Here is a 17,429-nt window from a genome sequence, read left to right on the forward strand (position 1 = left end):
GCTCGGCAGCATGTGAGCTCCTGAAAAAAGTGAGGAGGCAAAACTGGACCCAGCAGGTGCTGCTGGGCACTGCCCGTGACTCCGGCTATGTGGTGGGTGTACGGCTGCTCCCTCCTGCTCAGGGACTGCTGCCAGTATTTGCCCACCCAAACAACTCCGCAGAACTCACGGATGGTTTGTCACAAACCCAGTGAACTTGGTGGCAATGTCCTAGTTGCAATTCTGCACCAGTCCAGGTGTTCAGTCCTCTGTGAAGCATTACCCAAGTTAGCCGTTCTGTTTAAATTTTCATTGCCGCTCTTGCTAAGAGTGTACTGCTCACTCATTTTCACACATCTGCCTCTAAGCTTGCCTTTGCTACTCAAGTGTGAAGCTGTGTGCAAGAGACCAATGTTTAGGCACCAGACAAACTACCCAGCTACATACAAAGGCAGCTCCTCCTCCTTAAACAAAACTGGTTCTTCCCACCCTCATCTAAACTGGAAGCAATGCTATAGAAATCCACAGGCTTCAGCAAGGTAAGCAATGGAAAAAGCAGGTCCGTATTTTTTCTACCTTCGGTACCTTCTGGTGTCCACTGGATGCTGACACTAATCTGGCTGTTGCGCATCCCACAGTGTCAGACTGAGCGACTTCATAGCCATCTCTGTGGTGGGTTTGATCTTTATTTTCACCATAGCCCATAGGGCAGGTTTTACACTTGACAGAAGTGGAAACCGTACCGCTCAGCCATTACTTTTTAATCTGCTAAGCAGGAAAGTGAGCCTTTTAAGTGCCTGGCTTGTGGGAGGTCATCATTAGTCTGTCAAAGTATTTCTTTATTGCTCTCTTCCATAAATGTATTTGATATGGCAATTCCTCGTTATGTTGTTTTGAACAGACAAGACGTACTGTTTATGAAAACAGACTTCTTAAAAGCAAGCTGTGGTGGCGGGTAAAGGAGGAGAGGTTGTTTACAATATTTTAAGCCAAACGGTTCCTTTGGCAGGAGGTTTTCTGTAACAAGTGAGAACAACAAGAATTAGCTCTCCCAGCACTTCGACGAGCAGAGATTTTTGTCTGTAATGAGAAGAATGAGACTTGTTTGACATTAGCTACAAAACAACACAGGAGAGATGAAGAAGGAGGGCAGAAATACATTACTGAAGGTGAGGAGAAACAACTTCACTGCTCTACTGTGAATTCCAAGATTCTTGCTCATTATAATGTATAATTATACATTATTCCAGAGGAGAGGTTGAAAGAAGGTAGGTCTTGCCAACCGTGCTAAATCCTGTTGAGGAACTGACCACAGCAGCATCCTACCTGAGTTCATATCATCCAAACTGTTCCCATTTTATTCTTCTGTACTGGATCCTTCTTTATGCAGAAATGCAAATTCTCTTTGGACTCCTGAGATTTGAAAACTGATTAGAATTTTTGTGTTCCTCCATTAAGGGTAAAAATATGTTATCCCAAGACAGACAGCCCCCCAAATTATACACTGACCTGAGAAAATGGGAATAGCTTGCTTTTGTCATTAAACAAATGACAGTTTTCAGCATCCAGTGCCAATGACGTGGTTGCACCTCTTCTGAATTTTTGTTGTCTCTCTGTTTTTTTTTTTTGTTTTTTTTTTTTTTTTAGCAGTTTAGTGAGAAGTTTACTAATGCCAGATTCTATTTACTTGAGGTAGGATATTCATCCATCTATCATTTAAAAGCCAATCTTTGGTTTGCTTTCTAAATCTAGTGTGTAATAGAAAAGTGGAGATATTATGTATGTGGCAATCCTAATTTCCTCTGCAGCTCTCTCACAGAGCAGAGCTTGAACTTAGAGGAGTTCAGCTCAGAGGAGAACAAGAGGAGGCTGGGCTGAAGTTTGGCTGCCTGAATGCATCTGGGTAGATATGTGTATGTGCAGCCTCTAGGGCATGGCTTTTGCTTTTAAGAACAGTGATGGATCAGGATACTATAGGAAAAAGTGAATATTTATTGACTTCAAGCTTAGGATGGTTGGTGTTGGCCAGATATTTCCTGCGTAATGAAATTGTAAGGCTCCTGCTTTCCCCCCTGCCCTTCTTTTCCCTTTGAGTGCAATTGCAAGGCTAGGTTGCATCGCTGGAGAACGGCTCCATTCCCACCAGTCAACGGTGCCATCTAAGCAGCAGTGGCTGCACACAGATGCCTCTGGACCCTGGTCTCCTGGCTCTGAAATACTTGTCTGTCTGGTGGTGGGGGACGATGATTGCTTTTCTTCTGGTCTGGCTCCCAAAGGCCCTTCATACTTCGCATACCCTAGTTACATTGACATGGTTCTTCCCTTTGCAAGGTCTTCTGACAGCCTCGAAAGTATTCACTTTGTCACTTGCTCTCCCCCGCTGTTGTTGGGTGTTTCATGGCAGCTGTCTTGGCTTTGCTCTCCCCCTCAACCTGTAGCACAACATGTGTATGTGTGCTTTGTTTCCTTGAAAGCTTGGGACAGGAAACTGGTGAAGTGGTCTGGTTGGAGTGGGATAGTAGAAAGCGAGAAGCTAAGGCTCTGTGTAATGGACCAAGTCTTATCTATGCAGCTTTCCTTCTGTGTGGATGCAACTGTGTGCTGCCTATTAATATTTCATTTGTATTGCACATACACACTGCTGAGAATGGTGCTCATCTAGGCATAAAAAGGCTATTATTAACCAATCTTATACGTACCTGTGAGTTTCCAGAATCTTATTACAAAAGTCATTCTTTTTGTCTGCTTCCATTCAAGTGTTAGAGGCTCCACTTGCTTCTGCTTCTCCACATAAGCCCACGTTTTTTTTTATTATGTTGTGAGAATAGCAGAGAAAACCAAGATATCTAAGGATCTTAAAGGAACTAAATAATTCTTACACAAGAGTTTAGGAAGATTTTTTTGGAACTATTTATTCCTTTTATTTCCTGATGGCAGTGCTATTTTCTTTACAAGGGCTGGCTAGGGGAAGTAAAAATGTGTGTTAAAGCCAAAGGGGCGTGTATTCCTCTGTACTTTACCTACAGTTTTTGGTTTAGACCCCAATCTGTTACACAGCCATAAAACAGGGATAATGCGATTGTAATAATAGACACAAATCAGGGTTAGGTCGGCTAAGCAAAAATTGAGAATTACATTGAAGTAAAGATTTATGGAGCTACTCCTAGGTATGTCAGGCAAGGGGAGAACCATGGATGTTTTAGATAGCACGTGAATATATGCAATAAAAGAAGTTATGAGGTTCTGGTTCTGTATAATCTGCTGAACTTTATTCTTTTTTTTTGTGTGTATATGATAAAGAAGTTGTTAAAATCAGCAAGAGGAAAATCAGCAAAGTTTTGTTGCTGTGAGAGAGTTCTTACAATTTCAGGTCTACGGTGTCAATTTGGAAAACAGAGGGCTTTGTTGGGTTTTGTTTCTCTCTTTTTTTTTTTTTTCTGAACAGTGGTATGAACTATAATTAAACCACACACCCACATATTTACATAGAAAGACAAACGGTCTGTTTATTTCAGCAGCTGTTTAACAAGTCACTAGCAAAATCAATTAAATTAATCCCAGGAAATAAAACTTGAAATAAAGATGATACCTGAAATCATTTTTATTCATGGTTAGAGACCATGCAGATTCTTTTGACAAGTTGAAAAATCTTATGGGTGATGTTGAAAACTTCAATGTACAAGTGCTAATTCAATTTGAGGGCAAAAAACCTGACTTGATAGAATGGTTTCTGTAGAGATATTACTAGAATAGCAAACCCCCAAGCAATACAAAGGCAGCCAGAGTATTGTATGCTCATTACCTGAATTTTCAAACACTTAACAACTGTGAGAAGTATGAATATGCAAAGCTTCCAGACTCTGACCAACATTCCTCTTATTCTTTTCTATTCTGGGGAATGAAAAAGCCAGGGTTTATGTCATTGCATACACGTAACTGTTATTAACTCAATTTAAAGTTGCATATGGTATAAGGTCATAGGTCTCTAACTCAGCGTTTAAGTAAATCAGCCTCCTCACCAGCAGCAGCACCTTAAAATATGTGTGCAAGTGCTCTGTTGAACTGGGGCTTAAAATTTCAGCCCTTGTATCTTCACAGCTGTTACGCAGGGAAGATGAACAGTGGACCTTGCACAGACAGTGTAATATTAAAAAAATATTAAATCACAACTATGGAGATTAAAATAGTAAAATGGGAACGAACTCTGGTCTTTAATGGTGAGGGTCCTAAACAGTCATCCTCATCACTAGAAGGAAAAAAACATGGAAAAGAGAGCCTTATAATGAATGTCCCATGTGAGGGAATGGTTTGAATAAGAATTTCCTTCCCACGTGGAAGACCCCTTGACCTCCACGAGGATTTCGGGGACTTACTGCCATGTCGGGTCTGAAAGCTCCAAAGGCAGTGTTAATTTGCCTAATTTTAAGTTCTGGAGCAGATCCTGCAAGCTCTTGTTTGCATATATACTCCATTATGCCTGAATATTTTGTGCTGCTGTTTTATGAAGGATAATGTATCAGCCCTGATGTTTTAACTGGAAATGCAAAATACCACAAAGCACGCACCACAGTTACGCTAGCATCATTGCCTGACCCTTACCTTTTGCTTTTTCTCACATAAGCAGTACCATTGATTTTAGATAAGACAAAAAAAGCCCCTGAGATATTTGTGCAAGACTTAGGATCTTGTCCTTACTGCTGAATGCTCAAAGCTTTGACATCTAATCTTAAAAAAGACTATAAAAACTACAAGAGTCTGGGGTTTTTTAAAAGCTAAAATCATGTTGCTATAAATAAAGGACACCAGTCTCTGCAGGTTTAGGCCAGCAGGGCAGTAGCAAATCTGTTTATGTTAGATTATTTCTTAAATGTAAGAAAAATGTGTTTTAAAAATCAAAAAGCTGAACTGTGTATAACACCGAAGAATGCCACAAAAAAAAAAAAAAGCAGTTTGTGCCATGAATGCTTTTTGAATGCTTTTATCTTTTAAAAGGCATTTTTTTAATTCTGTATAGGCATTAAAGGATGTAGTCTGGGAGGTTTTTTTTCTGAGCTGCCTATAGTCTTTCTCCTCCTTGCTAACTCTTGCTGGTGCTGTTTGCAAGAGTCTTCTCAGCTGCCTGAGTCCTGAGGGTGCCAGGTAGGCAAATATTCTAGGTTATGACAAAAGCATTAAGGCTCTGAGCAAAAGGCTGGCAACATCTGCAGTTGCTCTAGGCTCCTAAACTCCTAGTGCTCTGATCACTTTGATGGGACCTGTTGGAAAACATCTGTCTATCTTCTCTTCAGCCTGAATGCTCCAGTTCCCTTTCTGTGGAAACCAAGTGGCACAGTGGCCAGTTGAGCACCACTGGGTAGTGTTTCAATATGGAGGTAGGTGGTGATGTGCCCTGAGATCTGGGAAGTGCTTCAGGGTCCTTAGCATATGCTGAATTACAGTGGAGAAGTGCAGGGGGAGACACCACTGTAGTCTGGAAACGTGGCTGGCATCTGAAACGAGACTTGCTAAAAGCAGAGCTCCTTGCTTGTTCGTCAGTGTCTCCGCAGGGAATTTCCTCCATGGACCGATTTTTCTACTGAATTTTTTTTGTCTCCATTACTTAACCTGAAATGTGAAAATCAGTCCAAGTTTCTGCCTAAATATTTTAAAAAGGGAAACACAAAAAAAAAAGATGTCCACCTGCTTGCCTACTGCAGACATGTAATAGTCTATGTACTAGTTGACACAACATTATCTGGGTTTTACTGAGCCCAACGAATTCTTTATGACAAAAGAAAAAGAAACCTGCTGGTCTTTAAATCACTAAATAATTTGTAAAATAAGCGTCTCAAGAAAATGAAGAGATAAGCACAGGGAAGGAATGGTGTCACTTTTGTGTACCCAATGTTCAGAGCACGACTTGGGTCTTAACTACAGAGGGCCCTGCCAACTACTGACTGGAATTTAACGTTTTAGCTCCCATGTGGCTTCCTATCTAAGAATTGACAGGTGATTTGTGTAGTAATCAATATGCTGCTGCTTCCTGGAGTTGTACACATTTTCTAATAATCCCAATTTTTGTTTGGCTGTCACTGTTAAAGATGATCAGAAAAGAAGGGGTTTGTGAATATAAATGAAGCATCCTATCGCTCAAGGCTGTGCTCTGTCTAGCTTGTGCAAAATGATGTTATTTGGTGTTAACTCCATAGCTTGCTTTTTTGCAGAAGGCTGGCTCTGTATTTTGGAATGCTGAATAGAAAATTAAAAATGCAGGCCAGTCTTCGGGAACATTTTACTTACTGTTTTAATAAACTTTTGTTTATGCCTAGAGGTGCCATTAAATTACCAGCCAGACATTAATATACAGTACACAAGGGATCTTGTATATAAGCAATGATTATTACTGCGTGACTCAGACGAAGCTTGCTATATACACAGATAGCTGCTGGACGGGAGATGAAAAGTGAATACCTGTCTGCATAAAGAGTGGTGGTACTTAGGCAGTGGATGTGCTATTTGGTCGGCTATGTTCAGAAGAAAACTATTTTTTTCAGAACAGAAGCATGACTCAAGGGGACAGTGGTGTGTCATGGTAGAAACACCTTTGCTTTCATAAAATGATGGAAGGCAAGCACATGGTGTGGATGATCCCGGAGCTAAAGTTACTAAGTATCTCCAAGTGAAGCATTATTCTGGCCTCTCTTAAACAAGGAGTCTTTTTGCACCACCAAAGCATCTACTTCAGCTGCTGACTCTGAGTATGCAGGGATGCTTGAAATGGTTAATTCCAAATGTGGCTTGCTTTCTGTGCTCCTGTGTCTGCAGCGAGACTACCACCCAAGGAAGTGAAGGCTGCAAGAACAAGCTGGAGTAAACATGGGCCATGGACCCCACACTGGAAAGTATCTGTCTGAGTAGCAGGGTGGACAGGTAAAATCAGAAGGATGCATTTTGCTGTAGGCCTTGTGCTTGCATGCTTCCACAGACAGGTACAACGTCAAATGTGGGATTGCAGGAGTGTTTTAAGTTCATCTAGAAAGAAGAAATTCAAAATCCCTCCAGCTCCTGAAAAAATGTATGCCAATTAATTCTGAATTGGGATTTTCCTTTACATTTGATCTACTTAAGAATGCACCACAAGGAAAGTTTCCTATGAGGAAAGCTTAGAAATGCTCTTAGGGAAAAGGCACCATCGTAGCTCTCCCACTTCCTAAAGGGATCAGGGTAGAGCTCTGCTTAATGCACATCCTCTAAAGGAAATATAAGGCCCTACCTAATATAGTCTTCTTAGATTCTGCTGCAAAAAAATAACCAGATGATTCCTCCCCATCTGCTCTTCTTGTTTCTAGCTTCCCTGATGCACTTTCTGACTGACTTGCACCTACAAAAAAAATGAGTTCTTTCCCTCCTTTACTATAGCACATGGCTCTGGCATTAAAGCCGCTTACATGGAATGAGATGTGGGAGACTGGATGGGACCTCTGAAATGAACAACGAGATGACTTGCGTGGTATAAGCTGGAGGGATGGCAGGCAGTGGACAGTGCTGCTTGGAAATCTTCGTGAGACCCGAGTAGGTTGTAGGAATATTTCAAGTTCACAGCAGAATAACTTCCTTTCCTTGAGAATAGGAAGGAGAGGGCAGACTGTCCCAGGGGCAGACTGTCCCAGGATGCTGAGCCTGAGAGAAGGGAGGAGTGAGAGAGTTTAGCAACTGTGTTGGCTGTGCTAAAGAAACAAGTGGTGGCCATGTGCCAAAGGTGCAAAAGCCTTGCCTCCTGGTTAGTGAGGCAGTGGTAAGCGAAATGCATCTGTAAGAAGAACAGTATGGCAGTAGGCTTGGATAGAAGAGGCTTTCCCTTCAGTCTATGTCCTTCATGATGCTGTTTACCTTGGGATGGTATGTACCCCAAAACTTACCTCAGTGTCACTTTAATTCTCAGTTCCCATGCCATCATCCTCTCTTTGTTCAATTAAGCAGTCTGGGCTGGATGCTTCTGGAATAATGACTGCATCCAAAACTTTCATCAGACAGTGCTGACTTCATGATTTGTATCTGATTACTGCCAAAAAAATGAGGCAGTCATGTTTTCCTTATATTTGATGGTTGGAGGGGCTGTATTTGTTTCCATGCTTATGTTTTTCATTTATGTTATTATTTGCCAGCAATATGCAATCGTGTCCTCTGGTTTAGTTCAACTTTATTCCCTTGTCCTCATGTGATAGCGTTTTAGGCACAAAGCGTCCCAGTTTTTTTAATATTTCATCACCTATTAATGCTGCAGATCGTGGGATGAAGAGTTGTCAGCATCCTCATTTTTTCTGTATTGACAGATATAATAGCTGATTTGTTATTAAATAGCTATTCAAGGTTCTTTTCCTCTCTGGTTATATTTTTTTTTCCTAATTATTTAGCATATTTCCCAATAGCTTATCTCCCTTTCTGATGCCACTTTTTTTTTTTTTTTTGTGTGTGTCTAATTTCGCATTTGAGATATGTTTTCCACTTAACTTTGAAACTTTGAGGGGCAAGGCAGAAGTGAACCTGGTCAACGCAAGAGATATCAGACCCAGAGATATCAGATATAGACTGATATCAGATATAGACTAATATCAGAGATATCAGTGTGCCTTCATGCCTCTCTAAGAGAGGGCTTGTGAGGATTTCTGCAGGAGATGAAGCACGAGTTTGTCTCAGTTCAGAGTACTGCCAGTGGGGATCTCCTGACAGCTTTGGCCTGGTGGTCCCCATTCATACTGAATCACCAATGGTATTAATTGCTGCAGCTGGTACTAATGAGGGCTACATTAAAGTGAGGTCCATTATGTGTCTGTGCAGTGCAGGTCCTTGATTGTGTGCCTGGGTTTATGCTTGCACAGTACCTGGTCCAAAGAAGCCTTGCAGTCTGATCAAGATCTCCAAATTCTGCTTTGGTATAAGCAATTTAGGAAAAAAGAAATAAAAGAATATACCACTTCCAGCACTCCAAAGGGGCATAGTGCTACACAGATGGGTGGGAACATGCACCTTCCTCTCGGGTCTAACATAGGCAGCACACAGAAGCACTTATGTTCCTGCGGGGGAACTTCCTAGTCCATTATAAATCAAAAGGCCAGATAGGCTGGGATCAAGTAACTTGATTTTTCAAATACTGGGGAATTTACTTCAATGCAGGTAAATGATGGTGGCACTGTTAATATACAACTGTAAGCTCCCCTATTTCCTTGCATTTTCAGAAAGGGTTACTGAGGGAAAGGCAGGCAAAGCCTTCCTTTGTAAATCTGTACCCTAGTATGTATAACAAGCTGCTTGGTTTCCAACCTGCAGGGGGAAATTGTGGTGGCTTGTCAGGACTGAATGGTCAGGCTCTAAGTTATGAACACGGTTTGATGTTCAAAATAGTCAACAGAGGCCAATGTGCCAAGCTAAGCACAAAGGATGTGTCTACACTTGCACCTTTCTATTGCACATCACGTTGACCCTGAGACTGTAGTCTCTGAAATGACCAAACTGGCCGTGGTCAGAGTTCATCACAGGAATGCGCTTGGTTTTTCTCCAGACTGATGGAGAGCTGGGTCCTGGCCTGTGGTGAAGACAGGACATGGCAATGGTGTGCGAAGATCCAAGAGGTATGAAGCAACAGGTGCTGTCATATGATGAAGTCAAACAGACAAGTCTAAGCCTAAAGACAACTTCTCTGGCATTCTTCCTCAGGGAAGCTCCTGAATTTGTTCTCTGTACCTTTAAACTCTTTGCTAACACTAAAATCAAAAGGGACAGACACAAGAGAAATCAGGCTCCACCTCCCATCCAGCTAAGTGAATACAAGGTTTGGAGCATGGGCTGTCCTTCCTCTTGGGCAAGCCCTGCTGTTCCTTCTTCTAGAAGGCAAAGCTCAAGCTTCTAAAAGCCAGCTTTCAGCAGCCTTAGGACAACCCCTTTTTCTAGCAGCTGCCTCTTTCTCAAGCCTAAATGTGCTCATGTATTTCTGATTTCTCCAATGGCTGCTCCTTCCAAACTTGACCTTTGTGACAGGTATCACAGCTTGGAGGATTGTTCTTTCTGATTTCTCTGATTTGCATGTTTTCCCATTATGAGTGGTTAGTTGCTCTGAAAGTGTTGTAAAATGTTTGCATCTGCACACGTGTGTGTACGTGCCCAGGAATAAAGCTGCTGCTTCTCCCCTGTAAAAACACAGCACAGGTTTTTATGCTGAAACGGCTCGTATTTGAGGTGGTTTTGGTATGATTATTGTAATATTAGAAGGTTATTTTTGTAAGCGTAAGGAGAAAAAGATGTAAAAGTATCACCATCTCTGAAGTGTCTTACTTAACAAGTTAAATCCAGTTGTTCACTGTGAAATCATCCAGAGAAGCCATTTCATGTTCTCACTTTCATTTTCCAGGTTTAAGTATGTACAGCTTTTCATGGTTTTACGAAATCTATATATTTTTTCTTATGTTTTTAAATTGCAGTTAAAGCAGCCCATAATCTGTTTCAAGCATAACTTTATTATGGCAATTGCTTTTTGTTTTTCTTTTTTTTTTTTAATGCAACCTTCTGAATGCATTATAGCCTTGTTGTCTACTGGGAAACCATATTTTTGTGAAAAAGTGCAAAACATGAAAATTTATCAAATCTATACGGTCTCTTGGAGGTCTAGGAGGAGAAGGCAAGAATGAGTGAAGCAGCACTAAGCCAGGTTCTGTTTGCATTAAGAACAAGCAGGTTCTAGGAAAGGGTTCAGCAGCGCCATGTTAGTTGCCTTTTAAATTTTCTTCCTAATACCTAAGATTAGTGCATGAAAATTTCACACTGGGCTCTTAAGTAGAAGAAAAATTGCTTATTTGTTGGATACCTAAATATACAAGGACTCTTCACTACAAGTGGATAAAAAAAAAAAGCATTATGCATTTTAAGTCTCTGGGGAAAAACAAATCATACCATTATAGAAATAAAACCAAAGATTCACAAAACCTTTTATCACCTTACAGCTTCTATTTATAAAAGCATGCCTATACGTGTGTTTAAGTCCCATTAAGTGCTGTTCTAAATTGAACTTGTACATAATTCCTACTACTGCATTATGCTCATGGTAGTAAGTCCTGCAGCTGGCAATACCTAAGCGCCCACAGGCATTTAATAATATTCAGCAGCAACAACCAAAAAATCCCTTGCACGTGCCTAAAACAGTGTAAGAACCTAGATCAGGAGAGAGTAAGAGTTGTGAATTCCACTTCCATAATGAAAACCAGCTAATGGGATCAGTATAGCAATTTCAAGCACCTGAGATCTGAAATAGTGCCACTAAGTGCTTGTGAGAAATGTGTTGTAAACTGTCTCCCATATATTTCCACTTTTTCTCCTCAACTTTCCTATTTATAATTAACACCTCTCTTTATCTTGTTCATTCTGAATATCTTTGTTCTTTTCAAGATAAATTATTTACTATCTCTTTCTCTCGTTTAAGCTCCCTTTATCTCGTGATCCCTTCTCCTTTATATTGAAATCTCTCCTGTCTAAATGCATAATCAGATGACATCTGCCACTACAGAAGTTAAAAATCCCAGTGCATTCCCTAAAATAACTTAAATGTGCAGTTATTAGACAGTAAGGTATAGCTGTACAGGTAAGAGGCTGGGTACACAACAGAAAAAGGCTCCATATGGCACAAAGGGGAGCTAACATCTCGGCATCGGTTGCAAACCACATGAGACCGATTGTTCGTAACGTGAAGCCCAGAAACGTCCAGTCCACTTCTGCATCTTTGCAGACATGAAAACTGGTCGCTGCTCATATTAACGGTCCTGTTGATTTCAGTAGATTACCTGTGAGCAATGAAGATGTGGTGTCACGTAGCTACGCATGTCACGAAGCTTTTGTATTATGCAGAAGGAAGCACAAGGGCCTTGAGAGGCAGGAAAGCATCTGGAAGCCCCGAGGTATGTTTGCCGTTGAACAAAAATGAAAATTTGGTCATGTGAAATCAGAGAGAAGCTAAATTCTCGTTCCTGTACTGTGTCTAAGCCCCAGCTAAATATATCCCAAAATGCTTTTGTACGATGTAATGGAGCATACATGTACACATGTGCCAGACCATTTTGGGATCTGGTCGAGTCCCAGTGGTTAATGAGGAAAGTGAAATGTTGCAGGATAGTTGTGGATGACAGACACTGAATTGCCCCTCTCCGATACTGATCAAATGCCTCAATATGGATGACAAATTGCCTTGTAACAACAGTGATGCTGTCTTGCAGACTTGAGGGGCTTAAGAGTCCTGCTAATTATACAGTACACTTGTAGTGCTTTTTTCCTTCCTGTTCCGAGCTGGTGGGGCAGGGCTTAGAGAGTGCTGTCGTATTTAAAAGCAGGAACAACTTAATCTATTTCTCATGTATGAGACCTATATGTTTATCATGCTAATTGAAGAATAGCTTTTAAACAAAACCAGTTAAAAAATCTTTGTAAAAGTCTTTCAATACACAGCTTAGAATATCTGCATATGATCTTAAAAATTACAGAAGAGACATAAATCTGTATATTTTGTAAATCAGTTGGCAAAATAAGTTTATTATAAACTTCAGATCTCTTTGGAAAAATCTTCCAAGCAAAGCATCCACTCAAAGCAATGGAGTCTTATAATGTCTTTAGTGAGTACAGACAAAAGTTAAATTTTTTCTGTGATACCTGATAACCACTGGCCAGCCATTAGGTTTTTTTTAGTATTTCTTAACTGTTATAATATGCAGTGAGATAGCTCATCCTTGTCTAGAGAATGAGAGACAGGCCTGGGACGGCGCACAAGGAGTGACCTTTGGATGGGAAAATGAGAGCAACCTTCCAGGGCCTAGGGCAGAACCTGAGGTTTCTAACTTTTGCCAGTTAGATCTGCTGTAAGCAAACATCTGAAACTTGTTGGCAAAATGAACCTAGAGTTAACTTGGGCAGTGGGCAAGATCAGGAATCCCCAGTTGGCATCCACCTGCAAAGAGTGAGGGGCAGGATAAGTAATGTACAAAAACAATGATGCAAAAGCAGGGAGAGACTGCCGTCTTCACTGCAGGATTGAATTTTATTACAGACTGAGTGCCCTCCACACCTGCCTCTACTTTGCATCTGTCTACAGCTTCTGCAGCAATTGCCACCTTCGTTCACTATGAAATCTGGCTGCTTCTGAATACTTAACTTTTGGACTCATTAGATTGTCATTTTGCTTTGCCTCGGTAACAATGCTTTCCTGAATTGTGCTGAAACTGTTTGTGCTTTCTCGTCCTGCAGGTGCAGACTGAGGCCTCTGCATCGTGCAATGAACCAGCTGGACTGAACCACCAGGCAGAAGGTGCCAAGCTTCCTGCCCCATCTCTGTTAGGACCGCCAGGGCTGTGCACATGTTCACAACAAAATGACCTGGGAAACACTGGACATCTGCCTGGTCTCCTGCTGTGTTCAGATCAGAGGGCCTGTGCCTTGCTAGCGTGTTTTCAGAGCCACGTTAAGAAAAGATCTAGGAGTGGTGCAGATAAAAAACATCACAGAACTATGGCCCCCTCACATGTGAATGCGTATCCACACAAAGATTTAATGTAATTTATATGATAAACATTGACTTTACATCTTTAGCTGATCCATCTTATCCTTCTTGTGTAGTAATCAAATCCTCCAAGTGATCAAATTCTACGCTCATTCCAATCACAGCTTGCTCTAGAAGAACAGCCGTTACGTGTTTATTTTCTCCCCAAACAGTCAGCCTGTAGCAGTTCACAGGCAAAACACTGTGAGGTTTTGCAATTTGGCACTCATATCTGAGAAAAGAGCAAGGACCACCATGTACTCCAGCAAAGCAGCGAAATGTATAATCATCTTACACCGCACACTGTGGATCCCTCATGGGTGGGAGAAGGCACATTTCCTCCCTATTAAAAAAAAAAAAAAAATCAGCTATGACGTATATGTGTTTACACAAGTGAACCTGACAGGACATACAGCAATATACACTTCCTGAAGTCGCCGAGAGCACAGCAGAGCTCTGAGGTACAAACATTTATTTACGTGGTAGCGGAGAGCAGAAAAGTGCGTGGCAGGGCTGTTCTTTGAAGCCTGAATAGACCCACAAAGACCGCGAAGTACAAACTTACCGAACCGTTCAGAAGTCACACGGCAGAACCGCTGTGTGGGGAACCCGCCAGCCCCTGCCAGCCGTGGCCGTGCCGGTGTGAGCAGCAGTGGTGGCGGCACGTCTCGTACTTTGCCATGTCCCTGTCGGTGTGATCCAGAGCGCGGGGCCGCGGCCGGGCGGGGGCTGGGCTGACGCACCCCCCGGGAAGCGGCGGGAAGGGGGGAACGGCGACGGGACGCGCAGGCCGAGCACCAGCGCGGGGGGGTTTACCACACTCTGCTTTAATGGAAGTGTATTGAACACTGAAGTAAACCCACCGACCTCCGCACGGGGAATCGTCTCCAGCTTGGAAGCCGGCCCGTTCGGCAGGCGCACCGCAGGTGATGTCGGCAGGTCGCGACAGGCGATTCTTCTCCCGCGGGCAGGGCAGACGCCTGTGGGTCCGCTCGGGCCAGACAGGCAGGCGCCGTCCTGCGGCAACCAAGCGGCACAGGGGCGAGCTCCGGGGCGACGGGGAACAACCTGCCGCCTCGGCGGGGGGGCGGGGCGGGGCGAGGCGGCCGGCCGTGTGCGAGGCCGGTTCGTGCGTGGCACGGCCGGTTCGTGCGTGGCACGGCCGGTTCGTGCGTGGCACGGCCGGTTCGTGCGTGGCACGGCCGGTTCGTGCGTGGCACGGCCGGTTCGTGTGTGGCACGGCCGGCGCCGCCCGCCTTCGCAATACGGGCTGCAGGATTGCGGCCGGCGCTATCCTCACTGCCGGCAGCCGCGGCCCGCCCCCACGGGAGGATCCCGCTCCGCTTCCCGGGCGGGAGGGGGCGGCGGGGGTGCCCGTACGGCCCGGGAGCGGCCCCGTCTGCCGCCCCCTGCCTCAGCCCGCTCCACGCGCCCAACGGCCAGCCCGCGCCCGCCCTCCCGCGCGTCAAACGCGGGGCGTCTCGCAGGCGTTGTAATGTACCAAAACAGCGCGCACAGCCGCGCTGCCCCGCCGCGTCCGCTCAGACCCCGCGCCCGCCGGGGCCGCGCCGCCCGCCGGGACCGGCTCTGGGGCCGCGCTGCCCGGCCCGCCTGGCGCTGGCGCTGCCGCCACCGTCCCGTCTCCCCGCTCTGTTCCGCCGGCGGCGGCGGCCCGGCGCCACCGCCTCGGAGCGGGGAACGCAGCGCGGAGCAGGGGCGGCCGAAGCCGGCGTGGGGTCGGCGCTGCGGGCAGTCGGGCGGGCGGCGGCGGTGGCTGCGTGTCTATTCGGAGGTGCGTGGTAGCAATGGCGGCGGTGGGTGAGACTTTTCCTGTCAGCGGATCCGGCTGGTCCTGCCGGCGGGCGGTGGGGCTGCACCCCGCCCCGCCGCTGCGCCGTGGTGCGCCGGGCCGGGCCGGCGGGTAGCGCCGCGCCGCGCCATGGGGCTGCTGGAGCGCCTGCGGAAGGAGTGGTTCATCGTCGGGATCGTGCTGGTCATCGCGGTGGCGCGGCTAGAGCCCGCCGTCGGCGTCAAAGGGGGTGAGTGTGGCCGCTGCCCCGCCGGGGCTGGCTTGCCTCGGTAGTTCGGCGGTGTGGCGAGCGCCGGGCAGGGGCCCCGGAGCCGAAGCCCGGGCCCCCCTGGGGGGGCTGGCGGGACTTTGTCAACTCCCCGGCGGCCGGCGCTGCCCCCCGCCGCGTTTGGGTCGTGCGGGCCGGAGCTGGGCCCCGGTACCGGCGGGGAGCGGGCGGCCGCGCAGCCGGGCGGTGGAGGCAGTCGGCAGTCCGCGGGTCCGTGGGCGGAGGGTGCCGGTCGCCCTGCTGCCGGGGGCGCCGAGGCATGGTGGGGCCCAGAAACTTTGAAGCGAGTTGCCCGGGGGGCGGCGGGGCTGGCGGGCACAGGGGGGTGGGCCGGGCCCCCTGTGCGCCCCTCGCCCTCCCGCCGCGCTCGCCGGTCACTTCCTCAGGTAGCCGAGGAGTAGTTCGAGGTGTGTTCCCGTGTGTAGCTTTGCTGGGCGCTGTGCCGGCTGCTGGGATAACAGCCTGCTCTTTTTTTTTTGATTAGTAGTAATGAGAAGTGGATAGCGGCTTACTTTGAACGTGCTCCTCCTAAACTAAAGACTTCAAAAACTCTTTAAGATGGGCCTGAAGCCCTTGCACTTCAGGGTGCGGATGTCTGCCATCTGTGAGCTTCCCGAGAGATGTAGCTTAATCTGTATTACAGTGTATATTGTGTTAAAATCCCAGGTGCTGTATCTCAGCCAGATAATTTTTTTCACTTTATAGCAACATATTTGCATTTTAAAGATTTTTCTTTTAATTATTCCCTCATGAAAGATGAGGGAAAAGAGTGATTGTATGCAAAATGGTGTCAAATGTTAACCGTAAACAAATTGGAAGAAAGATCTGTCCTTTTCTAAGCAGTGAGGTCTTGTTTGCTTTTCGTAAGGAGAGCTGATGAAGTAACCGGTGTTATTTTAAAATCAACAGTGTATTTTTTAAGTATAAATGTGGGCAGCATCTTCTGATTAGTTTCTATTGTAACTTCAGTTCCAAATCTTCACAATTTTCAAAAATAAATTACATTTTATATGTACTTTTTTCTAACTGATTTAAAAGATTTAAGAAAAGGGATGTAGAACACTTGAACAAAATTCCTTCAGTAATTCCATGTTAGGGGAGGAAGAATCTAGCTGTGTTTCTATATGCATAGATTTTTTAAATTTTTTTCTTTCTTAACAGAGCTGAAGTTTGAGGATAGATAGCTTCTCAGCCAACCCCATCCCCCTGCCCTCCTTAGGTTCTGGGAAAAAAGAAAGTGATTTAAAAAATACAGCTCTGAACACTTGCTGTGGCCACTAAGGCTCTGGTACTTCATGGAGTTCAGGGTAGGCAAGTGCCTGCTGTGTGAGGATCTCTTCTAACATCTGTGTGCTCTTTTGCATAGGTGAATAGGATCCACTTGGAGCTTCTTCCAGGATCAATGCTGTTGTCCCTTTCTTGTTTGATTGTCATGCTAACTGTTAGCAGCAGTGTGGGAGATCCTTTTAACTAGAATAGGAGATAACTTTTTCCTCAGCTTACTTCCTGCATGGAAGCACTATGATGGAGTAGTTTGTTTAATTATCCTATTGCAAAGAGATGTCAGGCTTTGACATGGTATTGTTCCCGGGTCAACTTGCTTGAAAAAACTTGCAAGCATTGATTGAAACGTGTGAGCACATGTTCCCCAAAGTGGTATCCCTCATCTACTCATTTTAAAACCAGAAAAAAAAAAAAAAAAAAGGTGTGAAGGCGTGGGAAATATCAGCGTATGGGAAATCTTTAGTTTGTAATCTTCTAGCTGACAAAACCATATATTGTAATTTGCAGGGCCTTACTGAATGGTGTGGATGGTCCAGTGT

General features: G+C 44.9%; 1 protein-coding gene across 13 annotated transcripts in view; it reads left to right on the forward strand.

The window, feature by feature from the left end:
- Positions 1-13,969: 13,969 nt before the first annotated feature.
- Positions 13,970-17,429, forward strand: part of SLC10A7 (solute carrier family 10 member 7) — a 153,994-nt gene continuing 150,534 nt past the window's right edge. For 11 of the 13 annotated variants that reach the window (XR_008825824.1, XR_008825829.1, XM_056361591.1 and 8 more), the window contains exon 1: positions 15,346-15,567. Coding sequence is in view for 10 of the 13 variants with exons in the window: in XM_056361591.1 (XP_056217566.1) it covers positions 15,468-15,567 (100 nt within the window). In the remaining 3 variants the exon portion in view is untranslated. Of the gene's footprint in view, positions 13,990-15,345; positions 15,568-17,429 lie in introns of those variants that run through there. The other 2 variants (XM_056361625.1, XM_056361584.1) reach the window with 2 other exon arrangements.

Source organism: Falco biarmicus, chromosome 1 (genome assembly GCF_023638135.1).
Source record: "Falco biarmicus isolate bFalBia1 chromosome 1, bFalBia1.pri, whole genome shotgun sequence".
Lineage (NCBI taxonomy): Eukaryota > Metazoa > Chordata > Aves > Falconiformes > Falconidae > Falco > Falco biarmicus.